This window comes from Nannospalax galili, unplaced genomic scaffold (genome assembly GCF_000622305.1).
Source record: "Nannospalax galili isolate Female #2095 unplaced genomic scaffold, S.galili_v1.0 scaffold386, whole genome shotgun sequence".
Classification (NCBI taxonomy): Eukaryota; Metazoa; Chordata; class Mammalia; order Rodentia; family Spalacidae; genus Nannospalax; species Nannospalax galili.
In genome coordinates, this window is record NW_008356676.1 from 1,771,439 (window position 1) to 1,793,286 (window position 21,848).

The 21,848-nt window shown below is 36.0% G+C and overlaps 1 protein-coding gene across 4 annotated transcripts in view; it reads right to left on the minus strand.

Moving 5' to 3' along the window:
• The window catches only part of Akap11 (A-kinase anchoring protein 11), a 61,937-nt gene that overhangs the window by 20,754 nt on the left and 19,335 nt on the right, over nt 1–21,848 (minus strand). For 3 of the 4 annotated variants that reach the window (XM_017794763.2, XM_008854684.3, XM_008854683.3), the window contains exons 2-8: nt 18,482–18,560; nt 15,900–16,008; nt 12,135–12,251; nt 10,616–10,663; nt 8,281–8,415; nt 5,920–6,184; nt 919–5,389 (exon numbers count right to left, since the gene is read on the minus strand). In XM_017794763.2, the coding sequence (XP_017650252.1) occupies nt 919–5,389; nt 5,920–6,184; nt 8,281–8,415; nt 10,616–10,663; nt 12,135–12,251; nt 15,900–15,959 (5,096 nt within the window). In that variant the 5' untranslated portion in view covers nt 15,960–16,008; nt 18,482–18,560. The remainder of the gene's footprint in view (nt 1–918; nt 5,390–5,919; nt 6,185–8,280; nt 8,416–10,615; nt 10,664–12,134; nt 12,252–15,899; nt 16,009–18,481; nt 18,561–21,848) is intronic. The other variant, XM_029556955.1, reaches the window with a different exon arrangement.

Consider the following 21,848-nt stretch of genomic DNA (forward strand, 5'->3'; position numbering starts at 1 on the left):
CCTATTTAAGAATGGCTAAGAAAGGAAGTCTCTGAAATGGCTTTGACAGAAGCTATTACAAAAAAGAAAAAATCTAGGATATATTAAGATTCAATTCTTCTCAACTCAAAGCCTTTAATCTTTCTATTGGGGATTTACAAATACAATCCTATAAACTGATAGCTTGGGTTTGTCTTGATGTTTTCTCAGGGAGAAAACAGGTTAAAAGAAATTGTTAACTTAAGAACAGAGGCCCCTAGGACCATTAGAAAGAACTATGTCCTCGGGCTCTGAGCTGATCAGGAGGCAGTGGCACTGGTAAAAGGAGGTGAGTATTCTTGCTTCTTCCTCACGCAAGTTCATTATACCATGCTCTCTGTAAGAAATTTTACTTTTTTGTTTTTTTGCACGCCTTTCATCTGAGCACTTAGGAGGCAGAGGCAGGCGGATCTCTGAGTTCGAGGCTAGCCTGGTCTACATAGTGAGTTGCAGGCCAGTTGGGGCTACTGGGAGACCCTGTCTCAAAAAGACCAAAAGAAAAATAAGAAATTTTACTTTTGTAAACAGGAAAGAGCAAACTGTATGAAAAAATTTAATCTCAAAGTAGTGAATATACTACATTTGTGAACAAAATTTTCTCATTTCTTTGATTCAGTTTCACTTGCTTCTTAGTTCTATGAATTTGGAGAAGGTGCTTATGTTCACTAACTCCCATCTTCCAGCCCTGTTTATGGATGATATTGTACTTCAAAACTGATTGGGAGATCAAACTTCGTAAGAAAACCATGTACAGGACATGAAGCAATACATAAATGCAATAAATAAATATTTTAAGGTAGGAAGAAAATAACCACACTTTTATGAAGAGGGCCAAGGCACACATGACAAAATTTAACTTTGCATTTTATCACAAGACCCAAAAGGAAAACTGAAACTTACCTGCCAACAGCATGCCCAACATTTGTCATGGCTGATGCCATTATTTCCGTGGTGAGGCTTTCAGCAAAGCTAATGCCATCTTGTCCAATTCCACTATCAGCTGCCAAACTGGTATTATTCAGTTCTCTCTCTGCTTTTTCAATGGCTTCTGCAACTATCTTCTCAGCAAGCACTGCCTTTTTGTCAAGATTAACATGAATTTGAGGCACATCAAGATGAAAGATTCTAGATTTCTGGTAGATGTTGCTAAATTTTGAATCGGAACCTGGCTTACTGCCAGCACATGAACTCTGTCTGAGAAAGTGCTGAGATGATTTTCTGCTACAATCATGGAGATCTTTAAGGTCGCAGTACCTGCAAGCTTGATTTATGAGAGGCGACAATTTTTCTGCATAAGTAATCCTATCTGCTGATTTTGCTGTCTCTGATACTTGGAAAACTGTGGATCCTAAACTTAGGTCTAAAGTATCACTCACTACTTTTTTAGCATATTGTTCTATCGCTTGAACATTCTCTCCACAATCATTTCCACTTAAGCTACCTGTACTATGGTAAAATCCACAATTCTGCAAAGGTTGAAGAGACTTAGGAAATTCTGGTTCATGAAGATACTCAGTATTGTCAATACATCCAGATTTTTCAAAAAAACAAGAATCTGTTGAGGATTTTGGCAGGTCAACTGTAGGTGCTGTCAACTGTTTCTTAACATCTCTTGTTATGCTGTTAGCAAGAGAGGCTGAAAAATTGTATAGTTCAGAGAGCACATTCCTACATGGATCTTGTGTCCTTTCACAAGTTTGATTTTTGCAAAGATGACCTCCATTTCTCTTTCTTTGTCTTTTCTTATCTATTTCTTGGTGATGCTTTTTTGAGAACAACAGTTCTTTGTTAACTTTCACTTGAGAGTTGTGCACAGGAAGCAATTTTGAATTATACTTCATTTTGGCTGTTTTAGCTGCTTCTTGCAATCCTGACTTAACAGATCGGTAAGCAAGTCTATTGGCATACTGATCCATTATTAGCTCACCATTACCACCTTCCTGTTTTAGTATTTTGATAACATGACCTGCATATTCATCTGTCACACTTTCACAACTGGGATATTTATATGTCAGGCCTGGCATGTAGGATCTTGGTAATGAAAGAACAAATGGATCTGTTTCTCTTGGATGTGCTACATCCTCCGAGACATCCAACTTCTCTTCTGTTCTACTTTGATCACCATCAACAGGACAACTGTTCCTCTTTTGCTTGAAAAGCATACAACTTCTAACTTTTGCTATTTTCTCGGCTTCTGCAATGACTTCTGCTGCCATTTTACTTGCAAAATCACATGTTCGTAGGTTTTCATCTGAATGACTTAAAAAAGCAGGCAACACACTTCTTTGACTCAGTACATTCAAGGAAAGGCTTTGAACCTTGGGTTCTTTAGTTATTTCATGATCTAAATGAGAGGCTGCCATTTCAGTTGCAAGAGAAATGATACGTGTAGCTAATGCTTCTGCAAACTGAACTTTCTTCCCTGAATTCTCTGACTTCACATCCATTTCTGGATGCTCTTCACCTTCACTGCTTTCAACTTCTTCTGAAAGAGATCGCATGAGTTTCAACATGAACTCTTCCTTTTCTATAGTATTTTGTTCACTTTCAGACAAACTACCAACAGATGAGTTGTGAGGTGTAGAGGGTGGTGTAGCAGGTGCAAATTCTTTGGCTAACTCCCCCTTGAGCTTTTTGGACAACTTCCTGATATCCCACTCAGAACTAGTCTGGGATTGTACTAAAGGAGTTGATGGAGGAGTATTAGGTATTACATTTCTGTCTCTGATTTTCTGTTTATCTTCCACATGCAAACCATCTACACAGGCAAGCACTGAAGATGAGAAAGACTGTGAGTGACGAAAAGAGCTTTCCTGTCCAAAAGTCAAGGGCTCAAGTGCTGTATTGTTCGAATTATGCTTTTTCACTGGTTTATCTTTAGCAAGTTCCCTCAAGTCAGATTTCTGACTTATCATCATCGGACATGGTGGTAGAGTCTCTAAGGAAAATCCAAGAACCATAGACTCTTTACATTCTGGAACATAATCCTTTCCAACCGAAAGTGAAGAGTAAGGCAAATTATCTTGACTATCAAGAAATTTGTGAGATTTTTCCAAGGTCAACTGTGATTCTTCTCCAAGAACAGGTAAGCATCCCTTACTTACCACATTTTTATCTATATTTGAGATCACTGATTTGCTTTTATCTATGGAATGTTTAATAATGGATTTTGATAACTGTTCAGCAAATATGTCCTTATTGCTAGCTTTGTTCTGTTGTGGTGCTGCTTGACTACAATGAGAAAGAGGAGAGGTTTTTCCTTTTATTGTTTTAGTTAAATAATCTGCATGTTCATTAACTGTTTTTGTAGCTTTGAAGGATGTCATTGACTCTAATGTTTCATTTACGATTGTATGTACCATTGCTGCAGAAAAGTTGCTTATAATCACAGGATCACTCAATTTTGGAGGATTCTGCATTTCAATATCACTGTTAGCTGGCTTAAAGTCAGTCTGCTTACCTGGATTAGGTTCTGAAGGTAAACAAATTTTTCTGAGACAATCTACTTCCTCTTCTTTGCTTTTTGTGGTAGGATGGTCTTGGGTAGAACCACCATTCTCATTACTAGGCTCAGGTGACATATGAGACTTGGACTGATACAAAGTAGATGAAATATGATATGGGAGAAGGGCACTTCCTGCCAAGGGCACTGGTATGGAAGTGACAATTCCTGAAGTACAAAACAAAGCCTGCTGCACTGTGTACTCCTTTTTATATTCCTGCACTGGTTTTGACATCATAATTGCATGACTGTTAAAAGATGAGGAAAATGTGAAGGTCTGTGTAGGTGGCACTACACTTTCTGAACTCATGTACTTGTCATTACCTGTAGAAACACTAACTGCTGCCTTTGTTGTGAAGGTCACATCAACCTGGGATAGCTCAATGAATGCTTCTTGTATTACGGATTCAGACAAATCTTTTGCATATGACTTCACAACTTTGTCTTCAAAGTCAAATGACTGACACTGTGGAGATGCAGGTGTTGGAGGATATGAAAACTGACACACTTCCATAATGCCTTCAAAAACAAGTTCTTCTGCAAGATCTGCAGCAAACCTAGCAACTACATTTGTAAATATTTGCTTCTTTACATACTGTAAGTCTTTTAAGGCATTTGATAAGGCTTCGCTCACCAGAAAATTAGCCAGGCTACTAATGGCATGTTCTTTCAATGAAAATGCATGCTGCCTTCTAAGTTCATTAAATGCCATCTGAAAAACAGATGATGTCAATTTGATAGCTAAGTCACACAATGCATTGGTACACGAAGAGACCCCTTTCTGCAAGTCTTTAAATGCATTGCCAAAACTTTTTTCCACAAGATCTGCTGCAAATTTCTGAATGCTATCTTTAATCATTAAAGATTTGTTTTTAGATTTACCTTTTTGATCAAAGTTTCCATGCTTAAAAGCTACAGTCTTTTCTCTCCTTTTAATACTATCAATATCTAACATTGTATTAGCATGCTGAGTATCAAGAACTGAACTTAGTACTTCATATGAAATGCTACTTGCATAATCTTCGTAAGTGTAATATACAGGATCCTGATTTTCATGAATTCTATCACCACCAATATCTGTTTGGCAAAAACATTCAGCAGGCATACAGCTTCCAAGAGGACTAAAGGCAGAGGATCGAATAGGGCTAAACAAACCACTGTCTTCTCCTGATGCCTTCACTGGACGAGGGGAATCTGGAGCATCACACAGGTTACCATAAGGAGACTCTGGTTTACGAGGCGTTGGCTTTTTAACATTAGCTGAAAGAGCTGGACAATCAAACTTGAATTTCTGAGGATTCATACAAGATTTTTCATGTTTGTGTCCCATCTTCTGGGATGACTTCCCTATGGAAGGATCGTTCATAAATAGACAAGAAGTCTCTAAAGTGTGTTCTAGTTCATCAAACTGATCAAAGCTATCAAAAAATTCACTTACTTCTGAGTCTGAATCCTCTACATCATCTTTCATCACAGGAATTTTAGGCAGCTCAAGTTTTGCTTTTAAACTTTTTTGATATCCCTCTTCATCCAAGAAAATTATAGGACTTGGACTTGAGCATTCAGATTCAGATGAGTAGGCAGGAGAAGAAGAAAAAAATGTCTTCTGTGTATCACTAACTTTATTTGAAGCATTAGATGACCTATAGAAACTCCTTTGGATCCAAGGCTCTGAAACTGATGTTGTAACTGAAGTTTTCATAGACGGCTCTTTCTGTCCCAGAACATTTACTGAAGATGACGGTTTGGCCAGTGACTTCTGCTGTCCATAATTAACCAGAACTTTTAAATCACGGGTTTCTAAAGGGTGACCAGAAATTGTCTGAAAAGCAGCATCACACTGACTCCTTGGTGTAGCAACATTTATTTCTATAGAAAAAGAATAAAATTTTTCAATCATTCTAGAACAAACCTTTTTAAAAATGACATTAAGCACAAAGAATTTATGCCATCAATGTTTTCTGTATTATGATGTTTAACAGAATGTTTCATTTCAACTAACACTTGGTAGTAAATATAGATTTTAGGAAAATAAACCCATTTTACCCTGTGTCTGGAGACATCTGACCAATGAAATGCCCAGCATGTTGTTATGAATGTTAGAAACATTACTAGTGACTACCAGTTGTTTTGACAGTTACTAACACAGGAAAATTCCACACACTAGGCTACTGAGGTAAACAAGGCTTAAACAACACTATCAAAGAACGGAAATAGCAAAACTAAAAAGCAGGTAACAATGACCCTAAAAATCACAGGAAAATTAATTCCTCTGTAAAAGGTATTAAAATGTTTACAACAGATAAAATTCAAACTGAATTAAGTCTTCCCTTAAAATTTCAAAACTGAGCTTTCAACTTTATTTCTAGGGAAAAAAAAGTATAGTGAAACACACACACCATCATTAGACAGCTTTGTAGTCTCTTCCTCTTCTAACTGCTCAAAAGCAGTGACAAAGTCATCCTCTATGGAAGACACAGACTGGTTCGTATCATCATCATCTTCATCAGTGGTCTCAAGTTGGTGCTTCCGATGCAAGTATGTGTCCAGGGTATACCTTATACCAGTAGCATATTTACTTAGGAGACTAAAGATAAAATCAATTCTGAGTCTTGGTAAGGTAGGTGATACTCTCATGACACAAAGCATTCCAGAATGATGACTCTTGGGAAAGATGAAAGATGATAAAAATCAGTTGTAATTTTAAATTTAGGACATTAGCTGGAAGCAAAGCCTAGAAATAAATCTTGAATAATTTTTCTAATTTTAAAAATGCATGCATACTGAAAGGTTTCCTCAATTTCTAATGTTTAATTCTTTTAAATATTTGATCTCCTGAAGAAGTGTCTAAAGAAAAAATTATTTTAATCTAAATCTCACTTTAATTTCTTATTTCTTGATTTTTTTTCTCTTATCTTTCTTACCTATATATTCAAATTCTATCTAATCTATCTCCTTAGAACCTACTACCTATTCATTAGGGAAATTATGTTTTCTATATTGTTGTATTTTTTATAACTTGTGTTATTTAATCATTTACCAACCTCACTGACTACACTGTAAATTGCTTGAAGGCAGGAACAGGTTCCATTTTACCTGTCCCATTTTCCTGTAGCTCCCAGTGTCACTCTCCCTCCTACCACAGAAGAACTGTCCCCTTTTGACATATTTCTCTAATATTAAAACATACAATACTGCTTACAGCTTTAAGAGCACAATTCATCAGTTTTTTTCCTCCACATATATTTTAAAATGCAAATATTGACAAATGACTTTAAAAATCAAAAGTCAACTATAACAGCTAATCACCTTACATTCTAACAAATAAAGCAAAATATATATGACTGAACAATTTAATCAAGGAAATGAGGCATACAGTTCTTCAATAACTAGACTCATAAAGAACAAAGCAGCATGTTAAAGCTGAAGTTATCAAGTATTAAATCCACTAGTTTAACTGCAAATGTTTTAGCTTATAACATGCAAGCATTTTTCCTTTGATGTATTATTAAAAATATTTAGTAATGAACTAAGGACTTTTATTAATCACCTATCTGAAATAACATTTTTGTTTACAAATTTAAAAAACAATTCATCATTGTTCATTTATATCGAAAATCCTTAACCTGAAAATTAGTTGAATAATCTCTAAAATATATACAAATTTGGAATGGTCATAAATAGAAGTTCCCTATGGCTTATACAAAGAAATCCAGAAAGAATATATTTTCACTAAAAAATCAGTATACATTTATAAGAGCATACATATATACGGCTAAAAGTTACTTGACAAACAGCAAAGCCAGACAGGCGATACCTTCAGTCGAGTTATTGGCCAGGATGGATAAAGGCTCTTCCAGATAGTAACCCAACATACTACTGGAAAAATGAACAGCAGACCCCAATTCTATCCAAAGGAATACTGACAATGGATTGCCGTAGATGAGGAACAGCTGACCCTCCTGGAACAGGGACCTCTGGCTGACTAGATTTACCAGAAGGGCAGATAGGGGGGAATAGATGGGGGTGCTGACAGCACAGTGGACAGTGGCAGGGATGGCAGAGTATGGAGGCTCTAGTGGGAGAGGAAGGCTGTCTATCTGACGAGTTTATATTCATGCTCAGATGCCAAGGAACTCAGAAAGTAAGCGACTGTGACCAGTAATAGTCATATATATAGAGATTAGAAATGCATGTGAAAACGTCTCAATGTCAATTGCCTTAAAATGAATTTTTCTGTAGGAAACTGTGTATTTTAACAACGAAGTGGAGATCTTTTTTAAACGTTAAAACCTCATTTAATTTTATGTCTTATAGAGTTTATAATGAGTAAAAGATTGTATAAGCGTAATAATTCATCTGTAAACCTAAAAATGTACAGCCAATTTTGAAAGAGATGTACCCTAGCTCAGAAAAATGTTATTGAATAGGTTAATGCTGTTGTAATGAAATGCTTCTTCTAATTAAAAAAAAAAAAAGATCTATTGTATGAAATGCACAAAAACTCAATAAAAGTATACACAAGAAAAAAAAATCAGTATACATTTGCATACCACTGCAAAAGTTCATAGATAGAAATTTTAATTTATTAGCTATGATTCAAAAATGTCAATATTTTGTAAATTATAAGTATTATTTCCTTGAGACTGGATTAAAATAATAAGAAAAGCTTCAAATACTTAAAATTTTAACATTACTAACCAAAACAGTAAAATTTTCCCTGAAAAAATATCATTTGTTAGAAATGATTCACAAGTTACCTGATTTAGAGGGCCATTATTTATATCTGATGATTTATTTATATCCTTCATACAAATAATTTCATTTTCACTTAGACTGCAGAAGTGGAATGAATTCAGAAGGTCTGGAAGTTCCAAAGAAACTGCAGCTAAATCCTAATTTAAAATAATAAAAATAAATAACACTACAGAATAACACTGATAAGGTTTCCACAATGTGGTCAATATCCAAAAATCATGAAATATAGTAGCTAATAAATTTGATGTTTAATAATAGTTCACATAGATAGTTTACTATATCAATTTTCAAAAACTCAAAAATAAGGTATAATAAAGGTATTTGTTACTCATGTTCCTATAATCTTTCAAAATTACTGTTATCAAGCTATATCATCAATTTAATGTGGCATCTCAGACATCTATGACAATTAGCATTACATAGGTTTTAGCAAATGTGAATCTGGGTTTATCTCCAGAGTTTTTCATATAGAATTCTGAAGCTATGAAATAATATTTCTATTTTTTCTTTTTTTTTAATATTTTATTTATTACTTTTGGGGGGGAGGTCTTTTTGAGACAGGGTCTCCTTGTAACCCCAACTGACCTGGAACTCGCTATGTAGACCAGGCTGGCTTTGAATTCACAGAGATCCTCCTTCATCTGCCTCCCTAGTGCTGGGACCAAAGGCGTATGCCACCATGCCCAGCTTATTTATTACCTGTATGAGTGTATTGCCTGCATGTGAATAAGTGCACCCATGTCATGCAGTGGCCGCGAAGGTCAGAAGAGGGCGTCAGACTTCCCTGGAACTGGAGTTAGGACAGTTGTTAGCTGCCATGTGGGTGCTGAGAATCTAACCCGGATCCTCTGCAAGAGCAACCAGTGCTCTTAACTGCTGAACCATCTCTCTAGCCCCAATATTATGTCTATTCTTCTTAAAGGTACTACAGTAAGTCTTCAAAATTTTATGAAAGTTAAAGGAAAAAAATAGTTTTTTCTTTGTTTGCCCTTCTTTTGTAAATATTTTACACAACTAAAGAATTAAAGTCTTTGGCCCTTCGAGGTGCTTTGCATTGTAAACATGGTTTCATCAGTGCTCCTGAAAAGTATGAGAGTACTTAGGAGCTTTCTCTCTCCAGTTGTGGTTTTTGTTTGTTTTGATTTTTCTGAGATAGTTTCTCTCTGTAGCTCAGGCTGGCCTAGACTTCACCATGCAGCCCAGGCTGACCTCATGGTCATTCTCCTGCCTCAGCGTCCCAAGACCAGTACATATTTATATGTTCTCAAGAGTATGCTCTCTCTCTTCCTTGTGTCTAAGCTATTTGCTTCCAACTACGGCAATCAAGAAACACAACAGAGTCTTCATTCAAAATCATCAGTAAGAACTGGACTAATGCTCCTAGGGATAATTTTCCTAATGCTCCTGCAGTAGGAGATACTTCACAAGCACAAAAGGAAATGTAGCAATCACCAATTTTCAAGCAACAGCAAAAGAAAAAATAGTACATTTACTACCTTTATGCAGTTATCAAGTTTTCTTTCACTGACCCCAACTTCAGATGCCAGTCTCTCAAAAAAAATGCCTATGCAGGGTCTGGAGAGAAGGCTCAGTGGTTAAGACTGCTCTTGCAGAGGATCTAAGTTAGAGTCCCAGCACCCACATGGTGGCTATGAACAGTCCTTAACTCCAGTTCCAGGGGAATCCGAAGCCCTCTTCTCTGAGTCGCAGCACTGCATGACATGGGTGCACTCACATACATGCAGGCAATACACTCATACACATAAAATTTAAAAAAAAAAAAAAAGGCTATATAAACAGGCTATAATTTGTGCACTGGTTAACTCTGACTTCTTACAAATTTGATATTTTATATTTAATTCTATCTCAACTAAAAATATAAGAACTTTTACTATAGAAGCCAAATTATGAAAATCATCAAAATAAAAAAATTGAATGTTACACAAAATATAAAGGACAGAATGGAGAAAAGATCAGTCTGTGATTTAGAGCCTTCAGATAAATAATTTTAATAGTTAAATCTAAAGCTCCTTTCCATAGCAAGAATTAAAAACAGAAAACCTCAGCACTTGAAAGGCTGAGACAGGAGGATTGTTGCAAGTTCAAGGCCAAATAAGGATACATGGCAAGACCCTGTCTCAAGAACAACAAAAATACTGTAAAAATGCTGTAAATGAAAATGTAAAAAATATACTCAAAAGTTGACCTCAAATGTCACTTTTTAACTTTAAAGGATTCCTTAAAAATTCAGTATAAGTTGGCATTAAACTTTTCAGATGCTAAGTTTTTGTAAGTAATCATTCACAGTTCCTTGCTAATTCAATAAACTGACCACACCTGTATATGAGCAGCATCTGTTTCTTCATTAAAGCCCAGAAATGTGACCTGAATAAAAAAGAAATCTCTATTAACTTGACTTTTTAAGTCTTGTCTCAGATTGTTGACAGAGCCCAAAACAGGAAAAGGCACAGTAAAACATGACAATGCTGACTACCTTGGATCAGATAATTTTTTCAAAGATGATCAGGCTTTTCCCCAAAAAATTTACCTCCATACTGCAGTTCTTGAACCTCATCTACACATCATCCCTCACTAGTGAATTTAATCAACTTTACCCTCAAAGTTTATTTCAACAACCCCCACTTCTCTCCATTCCTGCTGCCAACCAGTCTACCGGCACTACCACCATCTCTTATACCTAGTCCCACTGCTATGCCACTTGTCCCTGCTTCCCAGGAGAAAATTTTAGTGTGGTTAGCTGATACCATCAGGTTTCTTTCATTTTCATTCAAACCCAGGGGCCCTCTTTCTAGGTCTAGAAAGTACCCTGTACGCTTAAAGTTATTGAAGCTGAGCCCCACTAATGTGTTGAGAGCAGGCGAGCACAGGACGCTTGTCAAACTTAGCCAACAACTGAGAAGATTACAAGTGGCTCTGCTTTACTAAAATAAAGTGAAAGAGGGCAGCAAAAAGAGCCATAAAAATTAAGCTAAGGCAAAAAATGGAGGGGGCTACATAGGCAGCAGAACACCATAAGCCTAATAGGTAACACTCCTCTGCTTATGGAATGACATCAGGTAAAGTATTTCTCAAGAAATATGAAAGAAAATTTTACCCCAATAAGAATCAAGGTTTATTAGAACACTCATTTTTAAAAAATGTCCAACTTTATATATCCATCAATTTGAAACCTGGAAAACCTAGCATCACATTTTTTTTTGGCAGAACTGGGGTACTGAACCTAGGACCTGGCACATGTTAGGTAAGTGTGCTACCACCAAGTTAGACTCTCAGAACCCAATACCATATCTCCTATTTGGCAATAATCAATGTGATGATGAAATAAGGATGTTTCTTTTTAAAAATCTTACTCCTTTTTATTACAATAAATTCAAACTGATTAAAGGTACTGGATATACTAAACAAGTGAACAAGCTACAGACACAATATAATACAAAAACATATATGGTAATACCTTAATTCTGACAAAACTCAACTTTATATTTTAAATCAAAGCACTGAAACAGTCAAGAAAAGGACTTAAAAATGACTACATGAAATAAGCATACTTTTTCTGTTTCAGGATGAAAGAACTTAGTATTAATCATAAATACAGTAGGAATCACTAAATACAGTCATTATCTGTCCATTAGTAGACAGTAACTATGCACTGAATTAAACGGGCTTATTATAATACATTAAGCCAATTATGCTAGCTAATATTTAAAATAGGCATTTCTAATACTTATACTAGTATTATGCAGAGATTTTAAAAACAGAACATGCAGTCCTACAAAGATGCATGAAAATACATTGTGCATTATTAGCAAAGGATTCAGAAAACAGTATGTCAAACCTCAGTTAAACTGGTATGTTCATCCTGGTTTAAACAGTCCTCTCCTGATACACAGCATAGTTCCTTCTCACTCTGTAATAAAGACTTTACAGATTGGAACACATCTTCACTGAAACTCTGAGAAATAAATAAGTTCATTATAAGACAAAGTAAGAAATCTTGCAGATATTTCAGTTTTAGATAGTTACTCCTCCAATTAATTCATTTGACACCTTTTAATACTGTTTGCTGAGCTGAATTGAGTCAGCTAAGAAGAAAAGTTCTGCTCATTGAAGATCATACAGGCCTCATACTCCAAGCTGACTTACTCTTACCTCATGCTAAGACTAATAAACTGCATATATGATACCCAAGGCACTGGGAGACCAGAAACAACAACTCATAAGTGAGATGGTATAGGAGCCAGAAAAAGGCATACTAGCAGTAGTGATTATTCCCTTAAAAATAAGAGACAAAAAAAAAAAAGTAACTAGTAACTAAAAATAAGGTTTTTCAGAGCACCTGTAGGAAAATAAGGTAGGAGATTACAGACCTAGAAAAGGGGGCTGGGGATGGAGAGATGGCTCAGTGGTTAAGAGCACTGGCTGCTCTTCCAGAGAACCTAGGTTCGAAGCCCAGCTACTGTCTGTAACTCCAGTTCCAGGGGATCCAATGCCCTCTTCTGGCCTTCACAGGCATTGCAAGACAAAGGTGTACTTACATACATGCAGGCAATACACTCATACACATAAAATAAATATTAAAAAAGAAAGCTGTTACAAATGTAAGAGACCAGAGAAGAGAAAAAGTACACAAAGGAAGTAAGAACATTACAGTCAGACAGTCATTACAGCATCAACTTTCTACCTTCATGATTCATACCTTCATTATTCCTCTTCTGATTTGTTCACCTGTGTTTCTATCACCAGTTCCTCAGTCTTGCCCTACTCATTCCAAACTAATGAAGATTTTCCCCATTCCTTAAGTTTAATAAAAACTTTTCAAAGTTTCTGCTAAACTTTACACATTAAGGTCATGTCACCTAATCAATACCACAACATATGATCACTATATTTATATACTTATTTTCTTGTCCATTAAACCAAATTATAGTTTCTATAGAAACTACACCCTCTACACAGTGAGTTTCAGGCCAGCTGGGGCTACAGGGAGACCCTGTCTCAAAAAACATTTTTTAAAGTTACTGGAAGAGAGGATACTCATACTTTTCAAACTATTCCTATATAGATTATTTATCAATCATTCAATCAAATTTATATTGCAGTTGTATTGGAGCTAACCGGTGATTACAATCCTGGCCACCTCCTCAACAGCATCAACAATACATTCCTCCGGATCCGATAGAGTAGGATTAACAAACATTGTCTTTGTGGTGTTCCTGAAGAACCTAATTACAAGGAAAACCAATATGGTGATGACCTACAGGACAAGTGGCCCAGATTTTTACAAAAAGTTAATGCCATGAGAAAAGATCCAGGATACTGGAAAGGACTAGGATGGGGGAAATAAAAATACTCAAATGCAGTATGTGAACCTTAGGTGGGCCCTAGGTAAAAAGCAATAAAAAGTTACAAGGATATCTGAGACAAGGGAATCTATGTACAGACTATGTGTTAGATGTGCTACTGATTGATGATTTTCTTATGAATGGAAAAAACAATGGCATATAATATAAAAGTCCGTAGGGCTTTTCTCAAAAGAATGTATATGGCAAAATGCTAAAAGAAGGAAATCCAAGTAGACTACATAGTTACTCATTGTTCACTATTGAGTAGGCCTTGAAAATACTCAATATTTGGGATCAGAGAGATAGCTCAGAGGTTAAGAGCACTGGCTGCTCTTGCAGAAGACCAGGTTCAACTCCCAGCACCCACATGGCAGCGAACAACTGTTTTTAATTCCAGTTCCAGGGGATCCAACACCCTCTTCTGACCTCCGCGGGCACTATACAACAGTTACATGCACACAATACACTCATAAATATAAAAATAATAAATTTTAAAAGTACTCAATATTTGAACAATTTTGTCCTTGTTAATAAATGGAGGCCTCACACTAATTTATGATCACAAAAACCAAGAAAAGAAAAAAAGCTCATATTTATGAGCTTAACTATCAATATAAACTCATGATAGTGTTTCCATATGCTTTTCAGGGTTCTTTGAAAAATAGCCAATACCAAGTCTAAGAACAGTAAAGTAGGTGAAATTTTATTATCCTAACCAAAAAGATATAACCAGAAAGCAAAGAAGCAGTCAAATTATAAGTCTGAGACAAAAGGAGATATGCAGCAGCCTAGAGGGGCTCCCAATCACCTATCTGGGGACAGTATGAGTAATTTTTAAAAATTAATAGACACAAGTCACTACAAATAAAACCTTGTTAAAAACAGATTTAAAAAAAAAAAACAACCTTGAGTTCAGGGGAGCAAAAATAAATAAATGAGGGTAAATAAATGTACTTGCCACCATGAGAAGTGACTATTACACTAAGTCATGAATCTGAAAACTGCTAATTAAAAGGCCTTTCCTCTTTCCTCATCCACCTTAGAAGCATTATCTTCTCCCATATGAGCATTATCAAGAAGGAAGTTATCAAAATAGAGTAGAAAAGCAAGAAAAATACCATAATGAAACTCAAAGATGGTCCTAACAGGCAAAAACTGGTCAATAGTGTCATAGAAACAAAGTCTAGGAATTAGGTTAACAAAAGCAACTAACCATCCTCCAGTCTCTGTTCTCTTCTTCTCCCTTTAAGTAATGCCTCAAAGTTTCAGTAAAGACAAAAACAAAGTAAGTCAAGATACAGACTAACCAAATTCTTTTAAGAGATATAGTATGGCAATTCTTACTCATACTATAAAGGGTTATGAATCATGTTTCAGTCAGATTGGTGACATAGGCTTATAATCTTAGCTATTTAAGAGGAGAAGGCAGGAGGATGGCAAGCTCAAGGCCTGCATGGGATACAAGCTAGCTCAAGGCCCGTCTATTATTAACACAGTGAGACAGTACCTTAAAAGAAAAAGTTAAAAGGCTGGGGGGGAGGGGTAAGGGGACGTTATACAGCTCTGCAGTAAAGTACTTGCCTAGCATCTGCAAGACCTTGGGTTGAATCCCCATTACAGACACAAATCATTTTTTTTAATTTATTTTTATTTTTTATGTGTACAAGTGTTTTACCTGCATGTATGTGTGCCAACCCAGAGGCCAGAAGAGGGGGGTTAGATCCCCCCGAACTGGAGTTACAGATGATTGTGAACCATCATGTGAGTGTTGGGAGCCAACCCCAGGTTCTCTGGAAAAGCAGCTAGTGCTCTTGACCACTGAGCCAACTCTCCAGTCCACACAGATCATTTTTCATTTGCTCACTCCTAATTATCCAACATCTAGCACAGGCCTGACATACAATAAGCACACAATTCATTTATGCTGAATGAATGAGTTGTTAGCATTTCTTATATATTCTGAAGGTAGCACTAACGGCATATAAAGTACATTCCTAAAAAAGCACATGGAAATGACCCATTGGAAAGAAATGGGGAAGAGGTGCTGTGCTCTAAGAAACAAAGATTTTTAGGGAAAAAAATCATGGCAATCATGACTTTATATTACTGTTTTCATACATGCTCATTTTTGTAATATTTTAATGTTACTAATTTAAAGAATAAGAGTCACTTAAAAACTATCATCACCGTATGTTTCAAAAAATCCCATTATTTTTCTTTAAAGTTTCACTGAACAGAACCTAATACAGTGAACTTACTTTTTTGACAGATGCTTTATTCTTCATGTGACTGTTTCTGAAAGGCTGGAAAGCTGCCATTGCTATGACTATGGTAATATAATCACTGAAAAGTAAATACACAAAATACCTAAAGGAAACATATTAAAAGGAAACAGTTTACTGATCTTTGTAATTCAAGTAAGCATTTTACACTAAAATTATTTCTTCAATCTTAGACATTTAAAGAAATATATGAACAAAAATACTGAAACCAAAAAATTTACTTAGCAATCCAACAGGGTGAATATGGGTACCTTAATGAGACAAAATTATTATGAAAATCTTGGTTTTAGGTTCATAATTATAGTTTACCATTACTGCTCAATCTCACTATCCCCTTTAGTTGCAAAGTCTCAATAAAGATTATTGGAAAAACTTTTATACATCTTGGACAGTAACAGAAGAAAAAAAAATCCCAGTTTTCATATCTCCCAAAGTCACTCATCTCTTTAGCAACACTAAATACTGCAGGCATTCTTACCTCTTGAACAGAAAGTTTTGATATTACACATATGAGAATAGGAAATATGTACATATATTATAAAATTACTAATGAACAAAAACAAATTCCCTATCTGGAAGTTTAAGAGCTTATCAACAACTAAAGTTCAGAAAACATACCAGTTAAATGATTAGTAGTCACACATACACATACACATACACATACACACACACACACAAAACCTTAGGAGAAACTCTCAAACTATATTTTAGCTTTTTAATAATGCACTCATAAAAACCTTTGAGAACTTAAATGAACTCAGGACAATAATTAGTAAGTACCTATATCTGACTGGACAACCCTGTCCATTCATTTAAGATCTACTTATACCACATGGTAAGGACAGGGGGAAGAAAAGACAAATATGGTCCTATTAGATCCAAAGCCTTGTAAGGAAATGTTTTATTATAGTAAAGGGTAGAAGCAGAGAACTGAACTCTAAGTAACAAAAAATTTAAAAAAAAAATTTAAGAGCAGCTTAGTTTCAAACATCTTCATTTAATCAAACTGATCTCATCAAGAACTGCCTATTTGAAGTTTCCAAGACATTTACTTAAGAACAATTTCACTCTAGCTCCCTCTTCAGATTAAAAAAAAATTTTTTAGTAAAGTTCTAGCATTTTCCATTTTCATACTTTTACTACATAGAGACAAAACTGAAGTGTGAGTATACTTCACATTATCATCTCTTCTTAATTTTAATGTTTTTAATTTAGTTAATATTATTGTGGGAGGGTATATACATGCAACAGCACACATGTGAAGGTCTCTCCTTCCTCCGTGGATTCTGGCTATCAAAATCAGGTCATCAGGCTTACATTTTTATATACTGAGCAATCTTGCTAGCCCTAGATTTTCAAATCTTTAAATAATTATAATGGCATTCTATTCTCTGTAATAATAAAATTCGACTACTGAAATTGGAGCAGCATAAAATGACCTCAGTGATACAAGATAGTTCCCAACAGCACAAGATGAAGAACATAAAGGACTATCTACAGAAGGTCACTCATGTCCCTGTCTCATGTTCCTCCAGGTAAATTAGTGTTTCTGGATCTGTTTCCTTAATGTATGCAGCACCCTACTTACAGGACAAGTTTATTATGAGTATCAAATGGAAAACAATTTATGGAAGTACTTTGGAAAGTATAAAAGGCAAAAGAAAAACTAGGTATGAACCAAAATGATCACAAAGACCTAAGTTGCCAAGCAAGATTGAAGTACAAAGGTCTATGTAAACAAGACAGGAAGATGATCCTTTCCTTTGCCCCAAACAAATTCACTTTCTCTCTCTCTCTCTCTTTTTTTTTTTTTTTTTTTTTTTTTGTGGTCTTTTTGAGACAGGGTCTCCCTGTAGCCCCAGCTGTCCTGGAACTCACTATGTAGACCAGGCTGGCCTTGAACTCACAGAGATCTGCCTGCCTGTGCCTCCCGAGTGCTGGGATTAAAGGCGTGTGCCACCACGCCCGGCTACAACATTCTTTTTAACTGCCAGAAATCCTTAGAGACAAATGGACTTGCCCCAAGCTTCACATAAAACATAAAACACACAGGCCAAAAAGAAATTTACAGAAAAGCAGAAACTGTCAAGATTAACTCCCAATACCTTTCTGTAGGCTACTTCATAAGCAAATCAAAAAGGAGAACATCTCTACTTTTACCCAGAAACACTTCAGGAAAGGGAAGGAAAGCAAATCACGCAGACCCACTCAGCAATGGCACAGCCTACATTCAAATCCAAATTTTCTAATTTCAGCAACAGGAGCTCTTAAGTATTCCTGTCTAGTATGCAAAAGTCTGAGAACCTCTTCATCACACTGCATAACATAAATAAGAAGCAACCTAGATACCAAAACCAAATAACCTTAGGTTCATTTCTCCCAATGAAGCAATGGCAAATGTAACATCTTACTGTCTAGATGAGCTGCACAGCATTAGGTGAGGCATGTCCTAGAGGCAAGAGACACAACTTCAAAAGGGCATGGGAAGAGGGAGAAGGCCTAAATGTGGACAATATTCTGGATGTGACAAGAATGGGAACCCAGACCACCTTACTCACAATATTCCTGATGGCTGCTGCAGGCAGAACACTCTTACTCAAGGAAGAAGAATAAAGCAACTGAAATCCAATATGGAACCTATGAAAGAACATTTAAGAAAAAACAAGTAAGACTACATGCAAACAGAAAGATGGTCCAAATATAACCATGTCCCTTGCAAAATTCACATTATTTAGTAGCACCTCAGAAATTAAATCACTGTTTAAATAAAAATAAAATTAAGCTTAGTTTCATATTACACTATACTTCATTCATGAAAACAACAAAAATCTACTGGCCTAGCCTACTCTGCCATTTTGTGTTTAACTTGAAGTAGAATACTGTCTTACAATAACCTAACAGAAAATATCTGTGCAATATGAAAGCAAATACCATGAGATGATATGACACACTTCTGGAAAAGCAAAGAAAAAAATGTTTGGAAATGATGCAAAGACAGACAGGGAACCAAAAAAAAAAAAAAAGAAAGGCAAAGGTGGGGTTTCCTTACCTTATAGACCTGGAAAGAATATAGCTTCAGATTGAGTAAACATACAGTATCTTCCCCTAAAATAACTTTATAGTAAACTTCACACTATAATGCTTGTTTGTTTTATGCTCTATTCTGGATGAATTAAACAGAATTATATGCAGGGAATAACAGTCATAGTTTAAAAAAAAAAGTGAATTTAAATTTGAAAAGAAAGATAAGGGGGGTGGGCAAGCAGAAGGCAAACAGCTGAAATCTGAGGGGCGAGACTTCAGAAACAGAAAATAAAATACCACTAAAAAAACAAAAACTCCTTGGGGCTGAAGAGATGGCTCAGTGGGTAAGAGCACTGGCTGCTCTTGTAGAGGACCTGAGTTCAGTTTTCAGCACCCACATGGCAACAAACAACTGTCTGAAACCCCAGTTCTAGGAGATCCAACCCCTCTTCTGGCCTCTGTGGAGCACTGCACACATGTGGTGCACTTACATACATGTAGGCAAAACATTCATACACATAAAAATAAAATTTAAAAAAATTTTAAACTAAAATCTCTTTAGGAACACTAAAGCAATATGTAACAGATTTAATACAGACAACAGTAAATGTACTTAATAGAGAGAAACCAAAATGCATAAACAAAGCAATTAGAGAAACAATTACAAATAACGCAGAGAACAAAGATATAGCGCAATGAACAAATACGCACCCTTTGAGCCTGAAATTTCACTTCTCAAAATTTCCTTACATAGCCACAAACTATGTGAATAAAATTCACAAAAATATGTGAAAGACTGCACTGAGTCAAAAACCTCAAAGTAATCTATAAGTTCATTGATTTAAATAAATTCAATTTATTATTACCCAGGTCTGAGAAGAACGAGTTTGAGTAATATACACTGGAGTAAAATACACTGCAGTATTGTAAAATGCTGCAAATAACTTGAGATCAATACACAGACTACTCTGGATACATGTGTGTTTGAACGAGCCTAGAAAATGTCTTGAAGATGGTATGATAAACTAATGACAACGATTCTTTCAATGTTACAAAATGCCATCTATCTGATATTATGGGGAAAAGACAAATTATCAAGTAAAGTTAGGCCAGTTCCAGCAAGCCTGCATTATTCCATTCTGTATAAAATCTGTGTAACTGTGTATGTAATACAACATAAAAAGGATATACTTTAGACAGGTACAAACAGTTGTTTTATCTAGATAGACGTATTTTTCTGGATGCACATTAATTCCTTAACAACAACAACAAAAAAGTCCCCAAGCCTTCCTACCCACCTCTGGCTTAACAAATGTTCAAGTCAACATCATCTATAACTTGGCCATTTTTATAATCAAGAGAATCAGGTATAAAATATCTTTCTAGTCTTCTTTCAATAGTGTTGTCTACCTTATGACTCACCTCCTATGGCACTAGGCCTCCAAATAACTCAGCTTATATCTAACACATACACAATGCACACTTATTCCTAACACACACATACACACACACACTTATTTCTAACACACATGTGCACACAACTCAAAAGATCCAGTTATCTCTCAGACACTTATTCTTTGTGTGTGACCAGGTGTGGAACACTCTAACAGTCTCCAACTGTTGCAAAAAAAAAAAACCAAAAAACAACTTCTCTGATGAGTGGTGAATGGTATACTCTGTAAATGTAAGGACCTATATTTAGCATACAGTAAGAAATGACATTTGTCTAGGGATATGACAGAGGTAGGGTTTTCTCTAGGATCTATGACATCTCCAGCCATGTGTATTTGGCTAAGTTTATAGTACCACCCATAAGCTCCTGCCCACTGAGAGAGATTTAAGTGTAAGATAAAAGTACCACTACTGCAGTGCTATAGTCTGTAGTGCCAGCCATTGTTGTGGTTACTAGGCTTTAAAGCTGGGTTGATTTTCTCCCTTAGCAGCTTGCATAGCATTCTCCAGAACTATGAGAACTAGCCTTCAGAGAGGAGGTTTCCAGTTCAGTTCAGGTCCATCGCTCCATGTCCTGTGTCCAAAGTATGACATATCCTCAACAACAGGGTCTTGCTAAGTTCTAGGAGATAATCAAGGGCAGTGGCAACAGCCTGTGTTATTTGGAGAGTCTCTTGGATTACCCAGACCATCAGGGAAAGGACAGATAGTAAGAGTCAGGATTGGTGCATGATCATAAGGAAACAGTCTTCCAGGCCTCTGGGAATTTGTTCATATGAACTTAAGCAGCAATGATGTCAGCATGCACAAGTCCCATGCAAACTCTGACAAAACAAACAAACAGCACCAAAAACCCAGCACAGAACTGGAGAAATGGACATCAGGCCCCACACTTAGCAGAAAAACTATTGGCAGTTGATTACTGTTGGATGAGGGAGCCTTTATCTTCTATAACGGAGAGACTCTAGATAGGCTGACTAGTCTTCAGTGGATGAACCTGCACTGAGGGACATCTGGGTACACAAGCTTAATATATATGACAGAATGGGGGGGCTACAGAGGAGTGTAGATTGGGGAGGGGGTATAAAGATGATTTAGATGTTTTGTATGAAGTACACAAAAATTCAATAAAAATATACACTGAAAAAGTCAGGGACACAGAAAAAAAAAAAAAAGGAAAAGAAAAAAAGATCCAGTATTATTGGGTCTACTCAGTATTTCTTTGCCTTCATCAGTGTCCTCCTTGGTTTTTTTCCTATTTAATTTCCCAAGGATATTTTCTCTCTTCCTGTGGTCTGAACTATGCAAATAAGTTCCTAATTTATAGTTTCAATTCAATTATATGCCTCAGTTTCAATTCCTTTCATCCAAATGCTCTATCAGACGTTTCCAATTAAGCATTTCTGTTGGGTTTAGTCATGACTTGTCCCCCAGAGGCTCCCGTACTGG